This window comes from Blastomyces gilchristii (genome assembly GCF_000003855.2).
Source record: "Blastomyces gilchristii SLH14081 genomic scaffold supercont1.2, whole genome shotgun sequence".
In the NCBI taxonomy this organism is placed as follows: Eukaryota; Fungi; Ascomycota; class Eurotiomycetes; order Onygenales; family Ajellomycetaceae; genus Blastomyces; species Blastomyces gilchristii.
The window spans coordinates 4,332,731-4,352,536 of record NW_003101681.1 but is presented as its reverse complement, the minus strand read 5'-3'; the positions used below and the strand labels follow the sequence as shown (position 1 = coordinate 4,352,536).

The window sequence follows — 19,806 nt, the reverse complement described above, 5'->3', positions numbered from 1 at the left end:
ATAATAAAGCAAAAGGAGCGAGCTCTGCTTGTAGCCATGTCATGGTTCATCGGCTCCTTGGTCCTATCAATCCATATTTGAAAGTCATTTACAGACAAAGGAGTGAACAGCAAATTGAGGCATCCCTTACTTCGGAGTCCGACTGAAAAGTAACCCGAACACATCGAGGGCTGTTCGAGAAAATCCAAGTAGTCTTACCTGATTCAGCAGGTTCGCGATCCATTTGGGCGAGTGGACATATCCTACTTATATTGTATTTGAACGTGAGAAGCGGGTTGGCTAAGGATAGAAGGGCGTGTAGCGGATGGTATCCTGCATTAGCATTATGGAGACAACCGTCTACTTGTGGAGGGTTGCTTTTGCTAGTTTTTTTCATTGGATTTTATTCTATCTATTCAATGTTGAGCAAGTCAGTTAATGCAGACTTCAGTAGGGTTTACGTGGTGATGTCGAGGTGTAACGGTCATCCAAGGAGGAATAGTGTATGGACAACAGAGTGCTACAACAACGCAAATCCACACCTCTACATATTATACAGCTAATATCCTCGCTGCAAATGCAGTTAGTGGGCTCCCGTTCTCTGTGGCAAAAATAATATCCTCACAGAGAAACACACAAACTAAGTAGGCTAATACCAAGTTTACTTGTCTCCCTCAAGTAGTAACGTTGGAGGCCCATAGAATCCAATCACAACTTCGACCCCCCAACCTTTACCAACGCCCCATCTTTAACCTCATACTCCCTACCCCTAGCCCACCCACACCAATCCGCCAATGTCTCCTCTCCACCCATACTCGGGCTCAACCCATCACTCGACCAACCACCCTCCTCACTTCCAAACGTTAGACCCGGCGTCTCTGACAACCCCACCGCCAAACGCTGTTCATATCCACCTTCTTCCATCTCCTCATGCTCGAGCACGGGCGTAGCACACGCATCTGTTCCATCAAAGATATCCTCCCACTCCTTTCGCGTCTTCTCCTTGAATCTGCGCGTAAACACTTCGCGCATATACGCCCACGTGCTCGGATCCTCGCGCATTCCACTCGAGTCCGGCGGCATAATATCCGCCATCTTCAACCCCAACCCTTTCAACAGCGCCGCAAAAAACTGCGGCTCCAGCGCGCCGACGGCAAAGTACTTGCCTGCATCCTTCGTCTCGTAGGTGTCATAGTAAGGGCATCCGCCATCAAGTACATTGTGGCCGCGCGGGGCACCCCACACAAGCCTCTTCTGCAATAGCCTTGGGAATGTAGCTAGATAGGCTGAGCCATCTACCATATTGGCCTCGACCACTTGGCCCTTCCCCGTGCGTTCGCGCGCGAGCAGCGCAAGCAAAATGCCAAGAAAACACATGGCGCCGCCGCCGGCAAAGTCACCGACAATATTACCTGGTGCGTAGGGCCGTTCACCGGCACGTCCCAGTAGGCCGAGCACGCCGGAGACGGCGATGTAGTTGATATCATGGCCGGCCATGTCCTTGTACTTGCCATCGCGGCGGAAACCGGTCATGCGGGCGACGATGAGGCGTGGGTTCTTTTTGAGGAGGACATTTGTGGGCGATAGGCCGAGTCTCTCGAGGACGCCGGGTCGGAACGGGTCGATTAGGATGTCGGCGTTGGAGATCAGAGAGAGAAGAACGGCGAGCGACGCGGGGGATTTGAGATCGAGGCTTATCGAGGTTTTGTGTCGGGTTAGAGAGTCGGAAGTCTCGGGGGGAAAGACATCTGGAGAGCTGGAGTGTGCTTGTGGATGTGGGCGGTCGACGCGTAGGACGGAGGCGCCGTAGTCAGCTAGCAGGAGGCCGGCAAAAGGAGCTGGTCGGATGTTAGAGTTGACATTTTCAAGGGTCTCGACAGGGACACGGGTCAATTGCCCAAATTTGGGCTCTGCTGAATTTGAGTCGCAAGTGTGGCTTGCTTACCTGGAGCTAGGCCGGCCAACTCAAGGACTCGGATGCCCTTGAGCGGGGGGGATGCTTTGGATGACATTTTGTTCGGCTTGAGCTATATCAAACACGGCAATCTTCGAGGAGGGATTAACAAAAGGATGGGAGCAGTAGATATTCAGTCATCCCGAGAGGCAATTGGTGGAGGGATAAGAATTGCAATTGTTCAGGTTAAATATACATCAACATCCTTGGTCTTTCGTGGCCCGATCGAGGAAGAGCTTTATCCCAAGGCTCCATGAAAGTAACCGAGGTGAGCCCGGCCAAGACGAGGTGAGGAGAGGGATATCACATGACCCCGTAATCCAGCCGTGCATATTTTGGATGGGGAAGTAAGGAAAAGGAAGATGGTCAAAATAAGCAGTTATCCATATTCCCCCTAAGTATCCGACACAACCAGCTATCCATTGAATTGATCGGGATAGAAAATGCTGTGTTCGAGTTTCCGAGAATAAGATTCAAGTTTCCGGCAAGTTAGAAGCTGTTCGGCTCACCGATGCTTACTAACAGCAAATAGCCGACGACGGCAACTACTCTTGTCAACGTCTTTTTAGAGTATTGTCGATCGAGTCTTGGCACCATCTATAAATAAAAGCTCTAGGCCAAACACGGTTACCCTTGGAATCAGCCGCATCAACGTCAACCTTCCTCTGTCTCGTTGATCTAACATGAACGAGCACAGAAATCATCCAGTTTTGATACGAGGCCTTCTGGCAGGGAATGACTCCCAGATGTATATTGACATTCAAAGGAGCGGGGCTAGTCTATGGCACACGTTCAGCCATAACGACTCCAACGCTCATACACTATGGATGTACGATGATGCCATTTATCAACCAACTCAGCAGTGTCCAGTAGCTGCTGTGCACTGATTTTCCTGTTTTCCTGTTTTAGTGACCTTTGCTATGGCTCCACTTATTGCTCCTTGCCGTGTCGTGGAGCGACCAGTGGAGTCACCTCGTCCAAGGATTTGAAAGTCCAGCAAAAACAAGCAACTCAACACAGCCCTCTAAGTGTCGATCGTGATGTCGATCCATCCAGCTAAGCTGGCTTGTGTGGGTGTTTCTAATATTTCCATGCCCGTGTACATGTAAAAAAAAACCCTGTTCTAGGGGGCAAGAATATCAGCTCTTCATCGTCATAAGAAACTTAGAAGAGTAAATCAAATTCCCAGCGCGCCCCGGAAACATATCATGACTTCATTTACTTCCGCGTATTGTGTAAATTGAACAGTAGCTTGCCGTTCATTTTTCACTTTCTTTCCCTTTTCAATTTCCTACAGGCCAGTGGGCACAAATGGTTCTGCTTCTCCATTTTCTCGTGGCAGGCGTCTCGCTATGCGCAGGGCTTGCAGGGGCCGCTGCTCCCCCCGAGATGAACAAGTACCCTCGATCCAATAATGCCAATATTTACGCTCACGATCCAAATATTATCAAAGACGGTGAATATTACCATCTCTTCAAGGGCGGCGTACATATCTCATAGTAGCGCGCGAAGAGCCTGAACGGCAAATGGGAAGACATGGGCCATCTGCTGGAAGGTGACAGCATCATCCCCAACAAGAAAAATGCAACCAGGCCATGGGCCCCTAGCGTGATTAAAAGGGGCGACACACTTTACTGCTACTACACACTCAGCGGCAGAGGGAAACGGGACAGCGCTATTGGTGTTGCAACCACCAAGAAGTTGGCAAGGGGCGCTTACTGGAAAGACCATGGCGCTCTTATCCAGACGGAAACAGGAGAAGGGTTCGACGTGTTTCCATTCACTACCTCCAACGCCATTGATGCGAGCGTGTCCATTGACGGCGGCAAAGCCTATTTGAACTATGGCAGTTTCTTCTCGGGTATCTGGCAGGTTCCGCTGGGTAAGGACCTTAAGTGTTTACCGAATTCTAGGAAACTAAATGCCGTGCAGCTTGCGCGTAAACGCCAGAAGCGCAATGATATTGAAGGCTCCTTCATGAGTTTCCATGGTGGTTGGTATTATCTCTGGTTCAGCCGTGGGATGTGCGGTCGATTTAAAGACGATTTCACTCTGTAAAGGGTAAAGAGGTGTATGAAGAATCCGTCTCTCAGCACTACTCACTTTTAGAGAGGCAAAAACAGTCCCAGCTGAAAATAAACTGAAAGCTAGATATTCCATCCGTGTCGCGCGATCCCAAAAGCGCCCGTGGGCGTTCATTGATAGAACTGGCAAAAAACGACCCAGGGAGGCGGCCACAAGGTTTATGCCTCCAATTATGACAACACCGTCTTTGCACCAGGTGGTCTAGGCGTACTGACGGGAATGAATGGAACTCCTGATATCTTGTACTATCACTACTGTGAGTTTAGTTCCCATGACTGGAATGAAAAAAGAAAGAACAGAAACTCGATGTCGCTAACCATATTTATCTCCCATCCTTCATAGTCAACGCGAAGGTCAGCTTGAAGCATGAGAAGGCCCGAGTGGGTTACAACACGCTCAAATACGTCAATGGATGGCCTGTGGTTCAAGCGCCGAAGAAATAGGTTAGTTGGGGTTTATCTTCATTCTATCGAACTGCGAATTACAGTATCTAACAGAGTTTGTTCTCTGCTCTGGATGATCCTCTTGCTCTTCTTGTGGACTTTGTGAGGTGATGGAATGGATAATACCTCCGATGATAGCAAGGATGGGGATAACTTGGTTGGAACAGGCATTTATTTTCTTTTGAGTACCATGGGCTTGGTTTTCATGTACGTATTCTCATGGGCTTCCATGTAACTGTAAAGCACTGAGATTATATATTTGTCTCGAGTCGATATCTTTTTATTGTGACTGCAGATTCCGGTTTGATTCGCGTTTCAGGCACCTAGGTACTCTATCCCATGCATGGGATATACCCGGGCCCGCATCATATCCAATCTCTGATATACAACCCTAAAACAAGAAGAAAGAGAACGGGTTCATGCTGGTATTCCGCTCGAACTATCTACCTATCCTGTCTAGATCACCACAAACACCTGAACAATGCTATAAATATAAGGCAGTCAAACTTAGCAAAATCTACCCGGAAACAAAGCTGAAAACACCGTGCCGTCCATCGTCAAAAACGAGTAATCCCATACACACCCCCGATGCAAAATATATAGAATAGAATACGGCTACTAAAGGGCCGCAAGAGGAGAGACAATCAATCACATGACTCAAAATGAACAAATACCCTCCCGGGTCACTAAGTCGACAATCCAACATCTTAAACATCCCGACCTTTTCCGCCCCTCCTCTCCACGTATTTATACTTATAGCCCTGGGGTGGTTTATTCTCTTTCCCGTGCCCGCTCAACATACCATCACCAGCATCTGCCCGTCCCCCGACCTCCTCTTTCCCCCACGTCCACATCAAAATCTTCCCCATCCGTTCCCGGTCTTTCAACAACCCCTCCACACGCCCCTCCCACACCTCCTCCCTCTTCTTCAATACGCCCGCAAATTTCTTATCAATAGCTTTCGCAGCCGATTCCTTCGCCTCAATAATCGATTCCAACCGTTCCCGCTCCGCGTGTAGTCCTGCAACACGCTGTTCAAGTGAAACAAGGGATGTGCGCAGAGCGCTGAGATCCGAGTTGAGCTTCGTTTCACGCGACTGAGAGGCGGAGATGACGTTCTGGAGGGTGCGGATTGTTTCTGTATGTGAGTCGCGGAGAGTGGAGAGAGCGGTGGCGTGGGCGGAGTGAACGCTGTTCAACTCCGCTTCGTGGGATCTTAAGAGGGCATCGTGGTCGACTGGGCACTTTGATGTGCCAAGGCCGGATGGTTGAAGAGCGGGGGATACTGGGGGACTAAGCTGTTGTGACTGGGTCATGTCCTGCTGGTTGCGAAGGTTTTCAATGGTATAGAGTGCCTTATCGCGTTCCTGGGTGGTTTTGTAGAGGGTATCTTGCAATTTGGTCTGTTCGGATATGATAGATTCGATCTTGGAAGAGAGGCGCGATATCTCGCCTTGTAGAACTGTAGTGAGTGCTCTTGATTCGGAGAGTTCCTGGCGTGTGCCTTCGAGTTGAAGTGTTTGCATGCGGTCTGAAGGTAAAGAATTCCGCAGCTGTAATCGAACTTCGCTGAGCTCTCTTTCCAAGGCTCGAATCCGCTCAGAGCTTTTTGTCGCCTCGCTCATAGACGACGCTCTCCTTGCATGGTACGCCCCCTTAATCGCATCCAAAATTTGATTGAAAGTCATATTTACCGTGATATCAATAGACACCTCGCTTGCGAAGGATTTCACTGCATTATATTGTGCATCGATTGCCGAATTTGCATTGTCCAATTCGATCTGGAGAGTATTGTTTCGTAACTCAGACTGTTGGAGGGCGTTAAAAAGGCCCTCATTCTTTTCTTCAAGGACTTCATATTCCCGATTTGCGGTATCAAGCTCAGAGTCCAGCTTGTCGATTTCGAGGTAATGGGCGTCCTGAGCAGCTTTCAACTGGTCGATCTCCGCGGCATGTTGTTTCAGCTGAGTGTCCTTGCTTGAAATATCCTCACTTGATTTTGTAGAGGCTGGCTTGTTCTCTGACAAAGGAGGGTCATCCCCATTTTTATCAACTGCAGTGTTTTTCTGAGAACCCTTACGTTGAAGTTGCTCCAACTCTTGACGGAGAGATCTTATTGTGGAAGGATCGGCTTCATGCTGCTCAAGTTGTTCATCTTTTTGCTGTAGCTGAATGCGCAGATTTTCTATTTCTTCGTCCTGCCCAGCTAGAATAGACAATTGCGCATCCTTCTCCTTCAGCGCGGCGTTCTTCTTTTGAAGTTCAGACTGTAGATGTTTTATCTGCTGAGAGGCAGACGCCGATTCCAAGACCATCTTTCTATTTGCCTCGATTCTTTCGTCCTTCTCGTGTAATTCTTCTTGGAGCCGCTTCATTTCTTCACGCAATTCACGCTCCACAGGGGCCTCCGCAAGATCCGGATTTGGCGGGGGCCATTTGCTCGGTGGTGATTGTATTGGAGAGGGTTCATCAATTTTGTCCAACGGCGCGTTACTTCTTGTAATTATATTTCGTCGCGGACGAACGTGTGCAGGGGTTGACATATCGAGTGGCGTATCCATCTCACTGTAGTCGTTTATCGTATGATCCGCAACGACTGTATTCTGACGCATTTCCTCCTGCGTTTGAGCTGGTTCTGACTTTGACGCGTTATCCTCATCGCTGTTTGTAAGGGCGCCTGTCCCTCTTACGAGTTCCACCATATTCAACGTAAAATCACGCGGACCTCCAAAGTCTGAAAATGAAACGTGTTTCTCCTTTGGCGAGTTCCCTTCGTGCGCTTCGTCGCGTTCACCTTCGTCATGATCAGAATGATGATCTGATAGCCTGCTCATATCAAATGTGTAGTCTGCAAGATTTGCTTCTGAATCGCTTCCATCACTGGGTTCAGGCGAACTGGTTGTCGTCTTCAGAGACCGCATCCTTCTTCGACGGGCAGTATTTGCGGCCAAGGAGTGAGTCGAACTGGGCTTCTTAGAATGTAAAATTGACTCCTGAAATGAGTTCATCAATCTAGGAGGCGATGAGGGCATAAAACTGGGTGTATTGAGGGAAGAACCCCCCAGGGTGTCGTGAGACGTGGGGAAGGGCGAGGTGAAGCCGTTACCAGCCATTTTGTCGCAAATGCTTCAGTTTCGGGATGTCTAGTCGCAGGTATTGGGAGGCAATTGGCAATGGTGTCCTATATCATAGTTAATCCCCCAAATCTCAGCATTAAACTGAAATGCAGACAAACGGAATGTTGCTATCAAGATCATGAAAGATGAACGGCGTTCGCATTGTTTACTTGTTCTGCTTCCGGCTTAGCTTGAATCGGAGCATCTCGACGGACATCGGTCCGATGATAGTCCGAAGGAGCACTCTGTGACGTCATTAATCGTCGCCGCCCTTTAGTCTGGAAGATTGGCGGCTGAGCGATGTTTGCGTGGACAATAGATTTTGCCCTCAAAAGAATCAGCGAACCTGGGGTTATGACATCGCGAACCGGCTGGAGATGAACTGCGGGGAAACGTCAGCTCTATTCGAGCCCATATCTAGGTTCTCCCTAATGTTGACGTTGGGGAAAACTTGGCTTTAAAGTCACTGAGGCATACCAATTATCAGTGTTTTGAGCGAATAAACGGATAGGAATGGACTCTCTAGGGATTTCAAATTGATGATATGCTCTAGGTACCTCCGTGTAGCTTGCGCCGATATAATTATTAGCGTACACCAAAGGTTGAGATCGCCTGTGATGCCAACTGACCCATTGCCACGGATACTTGGTTTCTAGTCTCACGTATGTCATAGGTCATCTGAATAGGATAGCAGAGCCAGAGTAGAATCTTATATATTTACTACCGTCCGACCTGTTGGGTTCCGGCTGCCAGCAGAAAAATTTCAATATATGCATTTTATCGCATAGGTCACTCATTGACTAACCGACACAATGTCCACTATCCACAACTCGTACAGAAACGACTCCCATAACCACCATAACCACCATCACCACCAAAAGGTGTATCCGAACTTTAGCTTAAAGAATAAAGTATACGTCGTCACAGGTGGTGGTCGAGGGCTAGGGCTATGCATGGCAGAAGCAATGACAGAGGCTGGTGCCGAAGGTTTGTCCACCACAACAAGAACTCCAAAAACGCAATCCTGGTTGATAATATGCTAACTTGTTTCATACCTCCAGTGCACTGCCTTGATATACTTGAGGAACCTGCGCATGAATTTATCGAAACTCAAGAGCTAGCCGCCAGATCCCATGTTGGCTCGTTGCATTACCATCATCTTGATGTACGTGACACGATACTCCTCAATGACAAGATCGTAGATATCGCAGGAAGACATGACGGAATCGACGGTCTAGTGGCTGCCGCAGGCGTCCAGCAGATCATGCCTGCCATCGATTGTACCGCAGAGGATATCACACGGATAATGGATGTAAACTATACCGGGGCTTTCATGACCGCCCAAGCCGTGGCCAGACAAATGATCACATATAAAAACCACGGCTCCATCGTCCTAATTGCAAGCATGAGCGGCCTCATCGCAAACAGAGGTTTGATTTCGCCCGCATACAATGCCTCGAAAGCCGCATTGATTCAGCTGGCAAGAAGCCTTGCAATGGAGTGGGGTCATGAGGGAATTCGTGTCAATTCGCTCTCTCCGGGCCACATTGTCACACCAATGGTGGAGAAGAATTTTGAGGAAGTGCCTGGCCTCCAGGAGATCTGGGAGCGGGAGAATATGCTGGGCCGTCTGGCACGGCCGGAGGAGTTCACGGGCGCAGCTATTTTCATGTTGAGCGAAGCCAGCTCCTTCATGACTGGGAGTAATATAATCATCGACGGAGGCCACACTGCTTGGTAAAGGGAAGCTTGGGTTCGGATTTTTGTGGCGGAATAATGTAATGTAGTGTAACGACTTTTCATGTACAAGCTAAATACTTCTTGCATGAGCGTATGAATTAATCGATATCAAGAGTATCTCCATGTGGTTCTTTCCCCCAGTTTTTATTTTTATTTTTATTATTTTTATTTTTATTTTTATTTTTCTCGCGTGGGTTTGTTCGTAGCCCTCCCGCCAACCGCTTCCGCCCCCGTCACCCAGCTGATGTGGTTGTTCCTTGTCCGGCATAACGTTATTTACTATTGTGGCGGACATATTACTTGCGAAAACAGAATTTTCCCAGCCCCCCCTGAAAATTAGTAGCAAAACACCACCAAAAAATCAAAATATCCACATTTCTCTAGAATCATTCAATATCATCCAATACATGTCTTTTTCAATCAAATATCATCCAAATACGCGTCTTTCTTACCTTTATCATCAAATCCATATATATCAATCAACCCTTTTTTCAATATGCCTTGCAACACCCGCTATTCTGCTGCTTCGCAAGCCCGTACAAAGACTCCTACCCTGCACCTCAGTCTCCTCAAACTACCTGTTCCAGAAGTTCCGGATAATGGAGAGAATCTGGTCAATGATGAGATGAAGAAGCAGGTGAATGAGAAGAATATAGAGACTCAGTCTGAGAATTCTTAATATCTGCAAATCTCTATACCTGAGTCTGACATCTCATACAGATTGTATGAACAGGTGATTATCAATGAGATAAAGAATTCTGTCAAGATTAAATACTGAACTGTCTCAGTAAATGATTCAATTATCAGCTTCTTTCATATTCAATATACTGCAGAAAAGATGACTGAGAAGTATATTATAAAACAGATCTATAAAAAAGTGAAAGTTGTAGATTATACAGCTGTTATTATATTATACAAATATGAATTTCAGATCAATAAAATCATCATTGAGAAGAAGAAGAATTGAAAGAAGATAATTAATCTTTTGAAGAAGTTATATAAGAAGAAGATGAGTAATCTTATTATTGAAGTTATCTCTTCTTTCAATCTTCTTAATATTTCAACACTATTTTTAAATACATCTGTAATACACAGTTCTGTAGCTTTTATTGAAGTGTCAGATTCACAATTAGTAACTCAGATATTAACATTAAAAAGAGCTCTTAATATTAAAGAAGAAACAATCTCATTATTCTGTAATTCTTATCACTATTCTGTTAAATTCTCTTAAATTTATAAAATATCTGATAATGAAAAGCTATCTATACTGTAATGTGATAAAACTGAAGCAGTGACTAGTTAGCAGTATTATATAGAGATAGTTGTTTAAGAAGCTGTATAAGTAAGCTTAACTATCTTGCTTAAATAGTGAGCTTATAGACTACAGAGTTATTGTGAGAATATCACAGATATAATACTTAGTATACTAAGATAATTATATAAGAAATGCAGTAACTCTTATATATATTTCAGTAGAAGAAAAATAAATCACTGACTTCTTTGATAAGAAGTCAGTATTTAGCTATTCTATATAAATAATAAGTGAATACTCTTCTTTTATTCTATAAGTAAGAATAGCTGAAGTGATATCTTAGCAGTGTCTTACTATTAAGAAAGAGTAATCTACTAATTTTATATAGAAGTAAGATTCTTATATTCATTAATCAGATCTTTTTATAATATATTTAAATAATATTATAGAGTGATTGAAAATCAGTTCAGATAAAATAAAATTATCTATATAAAAGTAATAAGCTGTGTAAAACTGTAGCAGAGTTTTAATATAATTAAAAGTATAATAATACTCTTCTCTTTAAAAGTATAGTCTTAATTGTAAGAAATCCCGCTTCTTGCGGATTCTTTACCTCTATTTCTATCTCTCACATAATCAATAGGGCTAGCAGCCCTTGGCTACACACAACTATATAGACTGGAGTTCACAAATACTATTCATAACTCAGCTTAAATACTATTATACATTTAATCTCTACATTTTATCTTTCTACTGTGAATTCTTCTAGTAGTTAATAGTATATATTATATCAAGCTGCAAACATCTGAATAATCACCTGTAAGCACTTATTCTTATATTTCAAGCTCAGTCAGTCAGTAATCACTTATTATAACTGAAAAACTAGAAATTTATATACTTTAATCTCTGTGAACTCTACTGCAGACACTCAGAAGCAGTCATCTGAATCATGAATAGTCTCTATAAAAGAAGTCTTAGAGAACTTATTAATTACTTATAAGATATTATTCTCTACATCTGTGACAGAGAAACTCTTCAAATTCATAAATGAATTAATCTCAGTAAAGAACATTCTTGAGTATCTTCTGTGAAACTAAGCTATTTTTCTATAAGAAATACTTACTATCTGTAAACACTTTTAAACTGAGTCTCTAGACATGATCTTCAGAGATACTTATGAACTGAAAAGAAACTTTCTTAAGTTACAATTACTTAAGATTACTTATTAAACTATAATCTATAAAAGCTTTTATAAGTTTGCATTTGAAATTGACTCACAAGCCTGACTATGTGATATGAAAGATGAAGAAGCTGTTATCTATATAATAACAGATCTCTATTATACTGAAGTCAAGAACTGACTGAATTATCTAGAGAATGATTATAAGAGATTCTACTGATCTGTTCTCAAGACCTATCTAGAGAATAAGTTGAAAGACTTTATAAGTCAGACAGAGAATATCTGAGCTGTGATCATTAATATTAGAAAAAGAGACAAGAAATCTGATAAAGACTACTTACAGTATTTCATGAAATTATAATATAAATTGAAATCTGTGAAAACAGAGCTCTGAAACAAGACCTGAATAATGATATTTATAAAGAGACTGAATAAAGATATATAGAATAAGCTCATTGAATAAGACTCTAAGTTCTTAACTCTGAAGAAATTGATGACTCTCATTCATTACTTACAGATCACTGTGAGAGTCATAGACTTATAAAGAGTAAATCACTGACTGACTCTATAAGAGTCAGAATAACAGAGAACAGATTTATCAGAAAAAGATAATAAGATATAGAGAGATTTGTATCTGACTACTGAGTAGAGAGAAAGAGCTTTATAAGCTTCTATAAATAGAGTGTATAATAGAGAGATTAAGAAAAAGAGACTCTGTTTTATCTATTCTAAATTAGAATATCTCTGTACAAACTGTCTGAACAAATTAAAATAGAAATTTGAAAAGTTATGAACAGAGTCAGTAACAGCCTTTTTAAGAGTCTTGAAGTTGATATCTGAATCTGTTACTTCTTTGATAAAAATACTTACTCACAGAAAGAGATCATACTGTGATACTACTATCTTATAAGTATAGAAAGTATTAATAAACTCAGAATCTCAGATTACTGTAGTATCTTTAAAGCTCACAGAGTGAATAAGCTGAAAGATAAAAACTGAGAATCTGCTCTTATAATAAGCAGAGTGCAAGAACTCAGATCTGAGAACTGAGAGACTTATAAGAGTTATCTTTGAATTGTAAGATCTCTCTGAAATCTGAAGAAGATTTGCAGAAACTGTGATTATTACAGATATCACAGATAATATATACTTAAGACTTATATAACTTTAAAGATACAATCTGTATATAGCTGTCTATGAGTCAGGTTTATACTTCTGATCAGTGTTGACAGACTCACTTATAAAGATAGAATCAGTTAATACTGCAGAGTTAATTAGAGAAGATAAGCTTATTTATATAATAACTTTATAAGTGTCTGAGAATCTTGCAGTTATGAAAACTGAGCTTTAAATATCAGAGAAATACTGAGATCTTGCAGAGATATTCAGCTTAGCAAAGATAGCTGAACTTCTTTCTCACTGTAAGAAGAATCTAATAATAGATTTAATAAAAGAATAAAAACTCTTCTGAGAATCAATCTATAAGCTCTTTCATTATAAGACAGAGGTCTTGCAGATCTATATAAAGAAGAATCTGAAGAATAACTTTATCTAATCTTCACAGATCTTCACAGAAGTCTCTGTGATATTTATAAAGAAGAAGAATAAAGATCTCAGATTATGTATAGACTACTGTAATCTGAACTTCAAGATAATAAAGAACTGCTATTCTCTATCTCTGATTGAGAATGTAATTAACTGTCTTACAGAAGCTGTTATATTCACACAACTGAATATAATCAGTGTATATATATAACTGTGAATACAGTCTGAAGATGAATAAAAGACTGTCTTTAGAACTGCACTGAGATTATTTAAATATCTAGTAATATCTTTTAATCTGACTAATATTCTCACAGTATTTCAGTCTTTCATTAATAAAATACTTTATATATATCTGAATGTCTTTATAATGATATATCTGAATGATATAATAATATACTCTATGAAGAAGAAAGAACACACTGAGTATGTATAAAGTATATTAAAGATCTTAGATAAGACAGAACTGTATATTAAGCTTATAAAGTGTAACTTCAGTATCTATCAGATTAATTTTCTAGAATATGTAATCACTGCAGATAATATTCAGATGAAATCTTCACAGATTAAGACTATTCTATTATAGCTGAAGTTAACTAGTATTTATAAGATTCAGATTTTTCTGAGCTTTGTGAATTTCTATAGATGATTTATCTTTGTATTCATAAGAATCTTCTTAACTCTTACAGACATGCTGAAGAGTGAAAATAAGAAGAAGTTATTCTATAAATAGAGAATGAAAAGATTATTAAGAAGAAAGAACTGTGAGAACTTTCTTATCTTAGAAGCTTATAAGGTCTTTACAAGATTGAAACAGATATTTATAAATACAGTGATACTGTTTCACTTTGATCTCTTACTCTTAATCAGATTGAAGACAGATGTCTTCTTCTTTATAATTTCAGAAATAGTCTCATAACTACAGTTAAATAAGAACTGGGTTTTAGTGATCTTTTTCTTATAGAAGATGTAACTTGTGAAGATCAACTATAACATTTATAATCAGAAGCTTCTCATAATAGTGAAATTCTTCTATTACTGATATTACTACTTTGAGAGTCTTATAATAGTGATTACTGTTAGAACTGATCATAACAGCTTATAATAGTTTACTTCAATCAAGAAACTCTTATAATAGTAGATTTACTGAGCTCAGAGACTAAGTGAGTTCTGATTCAAGATAGAACATATTAAGAGAACTAAGAACTTAGTAAATGAACTCTCTTACAGATCAGACTATGTTAAGAAGATGTAAGAAATCCCGCTTCTCACGAATTCTTTACCTCTATTCCTATCTCTCGTGTAATCAATAGGGCTAGCGGCCCTTGGCTACACACAACTATATAGACTGGAATTCATGAATACTATTCACAACTCAGCTTGAATGCTATGATACATTTAATCTCTACATTTATCTTCCTACTGTGAACACTTCTAGTAGTTAACAGTACATATCATGTCAAGCTGCAAACATCTGAATAATCACCTGTGAGCACTTATTCTTACATTTCAAGCTCAGTCAGTCAGCAACTGTCTGTTATGACTGAAAGAACTAGAAACTTGCATGCTTCAATCCCTGCAAACTCTACTGTAGACACTCAGAAGCAGTCATCTGAATCATGAATAATCTCTATAAAAGAAGTCTCAGAGAACTTATCAATCACTTGCAGAACATCATTCTCTGCATCTATGACAGAGAAACTCTTCAAACTCATGAATGAATTAATCTCAGTGAAGAACATTCTTGAGCATCTTTCATGAAATCAAGCTATTTTTCTACAAGAAATGCTTACTGTCTGTAAACACTCTTGAACTGAGTCTCTAGACATGATCTTCAGAGATATCTGTGAACTGAAAAGAAACTTTCTCAAGCTACAATCACTTAAGGCCATCTATTGAATCACAATCTATAAAAGCTTTTGCAAGTTTGTATTTGAAATTGACTTGCAAGCCCAGCTGTGTGATATGAAAGATGAAGAAGCTGTCATCTATGTGATGACAGACCTCTATTACACTGAAGTCAAGGACTGGCTGAACTATCTAGAGAATGATCATGAGAGATTCTGATAATCTGTTCTCAAGACCTATCTAGAGAACAAGTTGAAAGACTCTGTGAGCTGAACAGAGAACACCTGAGCTGTGATCATCAATATTAGAAAAAGAGGTGAGAAATCTGATGAAGACTACTCACAGCACTTCATAGAATTGTGATGTGAATTAAGATCTGTGAAAACAGAGCCCTGAAACAAGATCTGAATAATGATATTTATAAAGAAACTGAATAAAGACATGCAGAACAAGCTCATTGAGCAAGGCTCTAAGTTCTTGACTCTGAAGAAACTGATGACTCTCATTCATCACTTATAAATCACTGTGAGAGTCACAGACCTGCAGAGAGTGAACTATCAACCAGCTCTGTGAGAGTCAGGACAACAGAGAACAGATTTGTCAGAAAAAGATAATAAGATACAGAGAGATTTGTGTCTGACTGCTGAGCAGAGAGAGAGAGCTTCACAAGCTTCTGTGAACAGAGTGTATAACAGAGAGATCAAGGAAAAGAGACTCTGCTTTATCTATTCTAAATCAGAACATCTCTGTGTAAACTGTCTGAACAAATCAAAATAGAAATTTGAAGAGTTGTGAACAGAGTCAGTAACAGCCTTCTTAAGAGTCTTGAAGCTGATATCTGAATCTGTTGCTCTCTCAATGAAAATGCTTGCTTGTGAGAAGAGACTGTGCTGCAGTACTACTGTCTTACAAGTATGAAAAGTATTGATAAACTCAGAATCTCAGGTCACTGTGATGTCTCTAAAGCTCATGAAGTGAATGAACTGAAAGATGAAGACTGAGAACCTGCTCTTGTAATAAGCAGAGTATGAGAACTCAGACCTGAGAACTGAGAGACTTATAAGAATCATCTTTGAATTGCAAGATCTCTCTGAAACCTGAAGAAGATTTGTGAAAACTATGATTATTATGAACATTACAGATAACATGTATTTAAGACTTGCATAACTTCAAAGACACAACTCACACATAGCTGTCTATGAGTCAGGTTTATACTTCTGATCAGTGTTGACAGATTTACTTATAAAGATAGAAGCAGTTGATGCTGTAGAGTTAATTAGAGAAGATAAGCTCATCTATATAATGACTTTGTAAGTGTCTGAGAATCTCATGATCATGAAAACTAAGCTTCAGATATCAGAGAAATACTGAGATCTCACAGAGATGTTCAGCTCAGCTAAGGCAGCTGAGCTTTCTTCTCACTATGAGAAGAATCTGATAATAGATTTGATAGAAGAGCAGAAACTCTTCTGAGAACTAATTTATAAGCTCTCTCATCATAAGACAGAGGTCTTGCAGACCTATGTGAAGAAGAATCTGAAGAATGACTTTATTCAATCTTCACAGATCTCTGTGAGAGTCTCTGTGATATTTATGAAGAAGAAGAATGAAGGTCTCAGATTGTGTGTAGACTATCATAATCTGAACTTCAAGATAACAAAGAGCTGCTACTCTCTGTCTCTGATTGAGAATATGATCAACTGTCTCATGAGAGCTGTTATATTTATATAACTGAATGTGATCAATGCATATACATGGCTGCAAATACAGTCTGAGAATGAATGAAAGACTGTCTTTAGAACTGCACTGAGATTGTTTAAATATCTAGTAATGTCTTTTGATCTGACTAATGTCTCTATGATATTTCAGTCTTTCATTAATAAAACACTTCATGCATATCTGAATGTCTTTGTGGTAATATATCTGAATGATGTGATGATGTACTTTATGAAGAAGAAAGAACACACTGAGCATGTGTAAAGTGTGTTGAAGGTCTTAGATGAGACAGAACTGTATATTAAGCTTGTGAAGTGCAACTTCAGTGCTCACTGAATTAATTTCCTAGAATATATAATCACTGCAGATGATATTCAGATGAAATCTTCACAGATTGAGACTATTCTATCATGACTGAAGTCAACTAGTATTCATGAGATTCAGATCTTTCTGAGCTTTGTGAATTTCTATAGATGATTTATCTTTGTGTTTGTGAGAATCTTCTTGACTCTTACAGACATGCTGAAGAGTGAAAACAAGAAGAAGTCATTTTATAAATGAAGAATGAAAAGATTGTTGAGAAGAGAGAACTGTGAGAACTTTCTTATCTCAGAAGCTCACAGAGTCTTTGCAAGGTTAAAACAGATATTTACAGATACAGTGATACTGTTTCACTTTGATTTCTTACTCTTAATCAGATTAAAGATAGATGTCTTCTTCTTTATGATTTCAGAAATAGTCTCATAACTACAGTCAAATGAGAACTGAGTTTCAGTGATCTTTTTCTCACAGAAGATGCAACTCACAGAGATCAACTATGACATTTATAATCAGAAGCTTCTTATAATAGTGAAATTCTTCTGTCACTGATATCACTACTTTGAGAGTCTTGTGATAGTGATTACTATTAGAACTGATCATGACAGCTTGTAACAGTTTACTTCAATTAAGAAACTCTCATAGTGACAGATTCACTGAGTTCAGAGACTGAGTAAGTTCTGGTTCAAGATAGAACATATCAAGGAAACTAAGAACTCAGCAGATGAACCCTCTCACAGGTCAGACTATATTAAGAAGATCAGAGTGACAGATACAGAGAGACTAGAGAAGACAGAAAAGCTTTGCAGAATGCTCAGACTGAGTATTATGAAGAGATTAACTGAAGAGTCTCTCAATTCTCTATAAGAGAAGAGAGAAGAGAGAGAAAAGAAGTCTGTACAACTACTCTTTATAACACTGAGAGTCAATACTCTGAGAATCTCTGTGAGAATTCTTGAAGAGAGTATCTATAATCTGAAGAGTTTGCAGGCTTTGAGAAGTGCTGTGAAAAACCTAATATAAGAGAAAACAGAGTATAAGTTTTTGTAAGATCTTCTATTCAGATTGTCTGAACTACAACTGAAGAATAAATATACTCAGTATATTTAAAAACTGCTCACAGCAGGGACCAACTCTGCAGAAATAAAGAATTAAAGAGACTTAAATAATCTCTTATGAAGAGAGAGCTGGATTTATATACCTGTGAATAAGTTTCTATGTATAGAACTTATTAAAAGGTATCATAACTCTTCTCTAGCAGATCATTTTACAGATACTAGAACTTATAAGTTACTTGTAAGAAAATACTTCTGACTGAAGATGTGAGAACTTATGAAGAAGATAGTGAATTCTTATACTGTTTATCAGAGTTCATGAGTAGTGTGATTCAGATTATATGAAGAACTCACTTCTCTACTCATTTCACAGAAACCTTGAGAACAGCTAGAAATGAATACTCTTGTGAGCCTCTCTGAAAGCAAGAACATATATAATGCCTGCTTTGACAGTGTGCTGATAATAGTGAATTACTTTATCAAGATAACACACTTTATATTCATCTGTAAGAACTTGAAATCAAAGAATTTGACTCATATCTTTATCTATGATGTGATTCAGTTGCATGAATTGCCTGTGAATATTATCTCAGATAGAGAATCAATCTTTACAGAAGAGTTCTGATCTGATCTGATAACTATACTGAAGATCTTATGAGATCTAAGCATGGCTTTTCATCAACAGACAGATGATCAGATAGAATGTCTGATAAGTATATTGAAACAGTATCTGCAGTACTTTATCAATTACAATCAGAATAACTGAATATATTGATTATCACTTATGAAGTTTGTGTATAACAACTCAAAGCATGTCAGCACAGATAAAACTCTCTTTGAGATGCTCACTGAGACTTATCTGTGAATAATCTTGATGAACCTATGAGAGTACACTATAGAGTGTGATAATATCTGTGAATGAGCTGAGAGAATTCAGAAGATTTGAGAGAAAGTCTGTGAATTCTTGAGAAAGGCTCAAGAGTATCAGAAGAGATACTATGACTTCAAGTATATTATAAAGAGTTTTAAGAAAGATGATAGAGTCTGACTGAGTTTAGAAAACATCACTATGTGAAGATCTAGTAAGAAGCTGAATCTCTTGTGAACAGAGCCTTGTAAGATTGTGAAGAAAGTTAGCTTACAGTTCTATAGATTGAAACTGTCATCTAAGTTGCAGATATATAATGTTTTTCATGTCTCTTTACTCTGTGAATATAAGGAATTCTCAGAAGAGAACTCTGTGACTCATCACTCTGTTTATAAAGCACTAGAGAGTGAAAGAGAATATCAGGTTAAAGAGATTATTAACTCAGAGAAGTGAGATCATGAGCTCTGATTCAAGATTCAGTGATAAGAGTATTCTGACAAGATGAATGAGTTCACTTAAAAATTATCTGAGTAGATAAGACATCTGCAGAAGCTGAGACATGACTTTCATGCTGTGAATTCTGATAAGTCAGAATGATGTGATCTTTACTAAGAATCTGATTATGATAAAGATATTAACACTGTCATTTATAAACTCTAGTCTATAAGATAATGAGTTTCTACTGAGATGAACAGTCTGTGATGTATGCA

At 39.8% G+C, this 19,806-nt stretch overlaps 5 protein-coding genes across 5 annotated transcripts; 2 read left to right on the top strand and 3 right to left on the bottom strand.

Annotated features, from left to right (window-relative positions):
- Positions 1-213: 213 nt before the first annotated feature.
- Positions 214-2,728, bottom strand: BDBG_01326 (alpha-methylacyl-CoA racemase). Its single transcript, XM_002628372.2, has 2 exons — positions 1,925-2,728; positions 214-1,817 (listed from the first exon to the last, which is right to left on the bottom strand). The coding sequence occupies exons 1-2, from the start codon at positions 1,989-1,991 to the stop codon at positions 688-690; spliced, it is 1,197 nt and encodes a 398-aa protein (XP_002628418.1). The 5' UTR covers positions 1,992-2,728; the 3' UTR covers positions 214-687.
- Positions 2,729-3,244: 516 nt separating this feature from the next.
- BDBG_01325 (endo-arabinanase) lies at positions 3,245-4,771 on the top strand (the record flags this gene model as incomplete). The annotated part of the gene is made up of 5 exons (XM_031720280.1): positions 3,245-3,389; positions 3,468-3,957; positions 4,043-4,097; positions 4,160-4,274; positions 4,361-4,771. The coding sequence occupies 5 exons, from the start codon at positions 3,245-3,247 to the stop codon at positions 4,459-4,461; spliced, it is 906 nt and encodes a 301-aa protein (XP_031576391.1). The 3' UTR covers positions 4,462-4,771.
- Positions 4,772-5,168: 397 nt separating this feature from the next.
- On the bottom strand, positions 5,169-7,574 carry BDBG_01324 (SNAD protein; the record flags this gene model as incomplete). The annotated part of the gene is made up of 1 exon (XM_002628370.1): positions 5,169-7,574. The coding sequence occupies one exon, from the start codon at positions 7,572-7,574 to the stop codon at positions 5,169-5,171; it is 2,406 nt and encodes an 801-aa protein (XP_002628416.1).
- Positions 7,575-7,714: 140 nt separating this feature from the next.
- Positions 7,715-8,210, bottom strand: BDBG_01323 (uncharacterized protein; the record flags this gene model as incomplete). The annotated part of the gene is made up of 2 exons (XM_031720279.1): positions 7,715-7,948; positions 8,172-8,210. 2 exons carry the CDS (start codon positions 8,208-8,210, stop codon positions 7,715-7,717), a joined length of 273 nt encoding a protein of 90 aa, XP_031576390.1.
- BDBG_01322 (alcohol dehydrogenase) lies at positions 7,856-9,502 on the top strand. The gene is made up of 2 exons (XM_002628368.2): positions 7,856-8,564; positions 8,639-9,502. The coding sequence occupies exons 1-2, from the start codon at positions 8,390-8,392 to the stop codon at positions 9,316-9,318; spliced, it is 855 nt and encodes a 284-aa protein (XP_002628414.1). The 5' UTR covers positions 7,856-8,389; the 3' UTR covers positions 9,319-9,502.
- Positions 9,503-19,806: the final 10,304 nt, after the last annotated feature.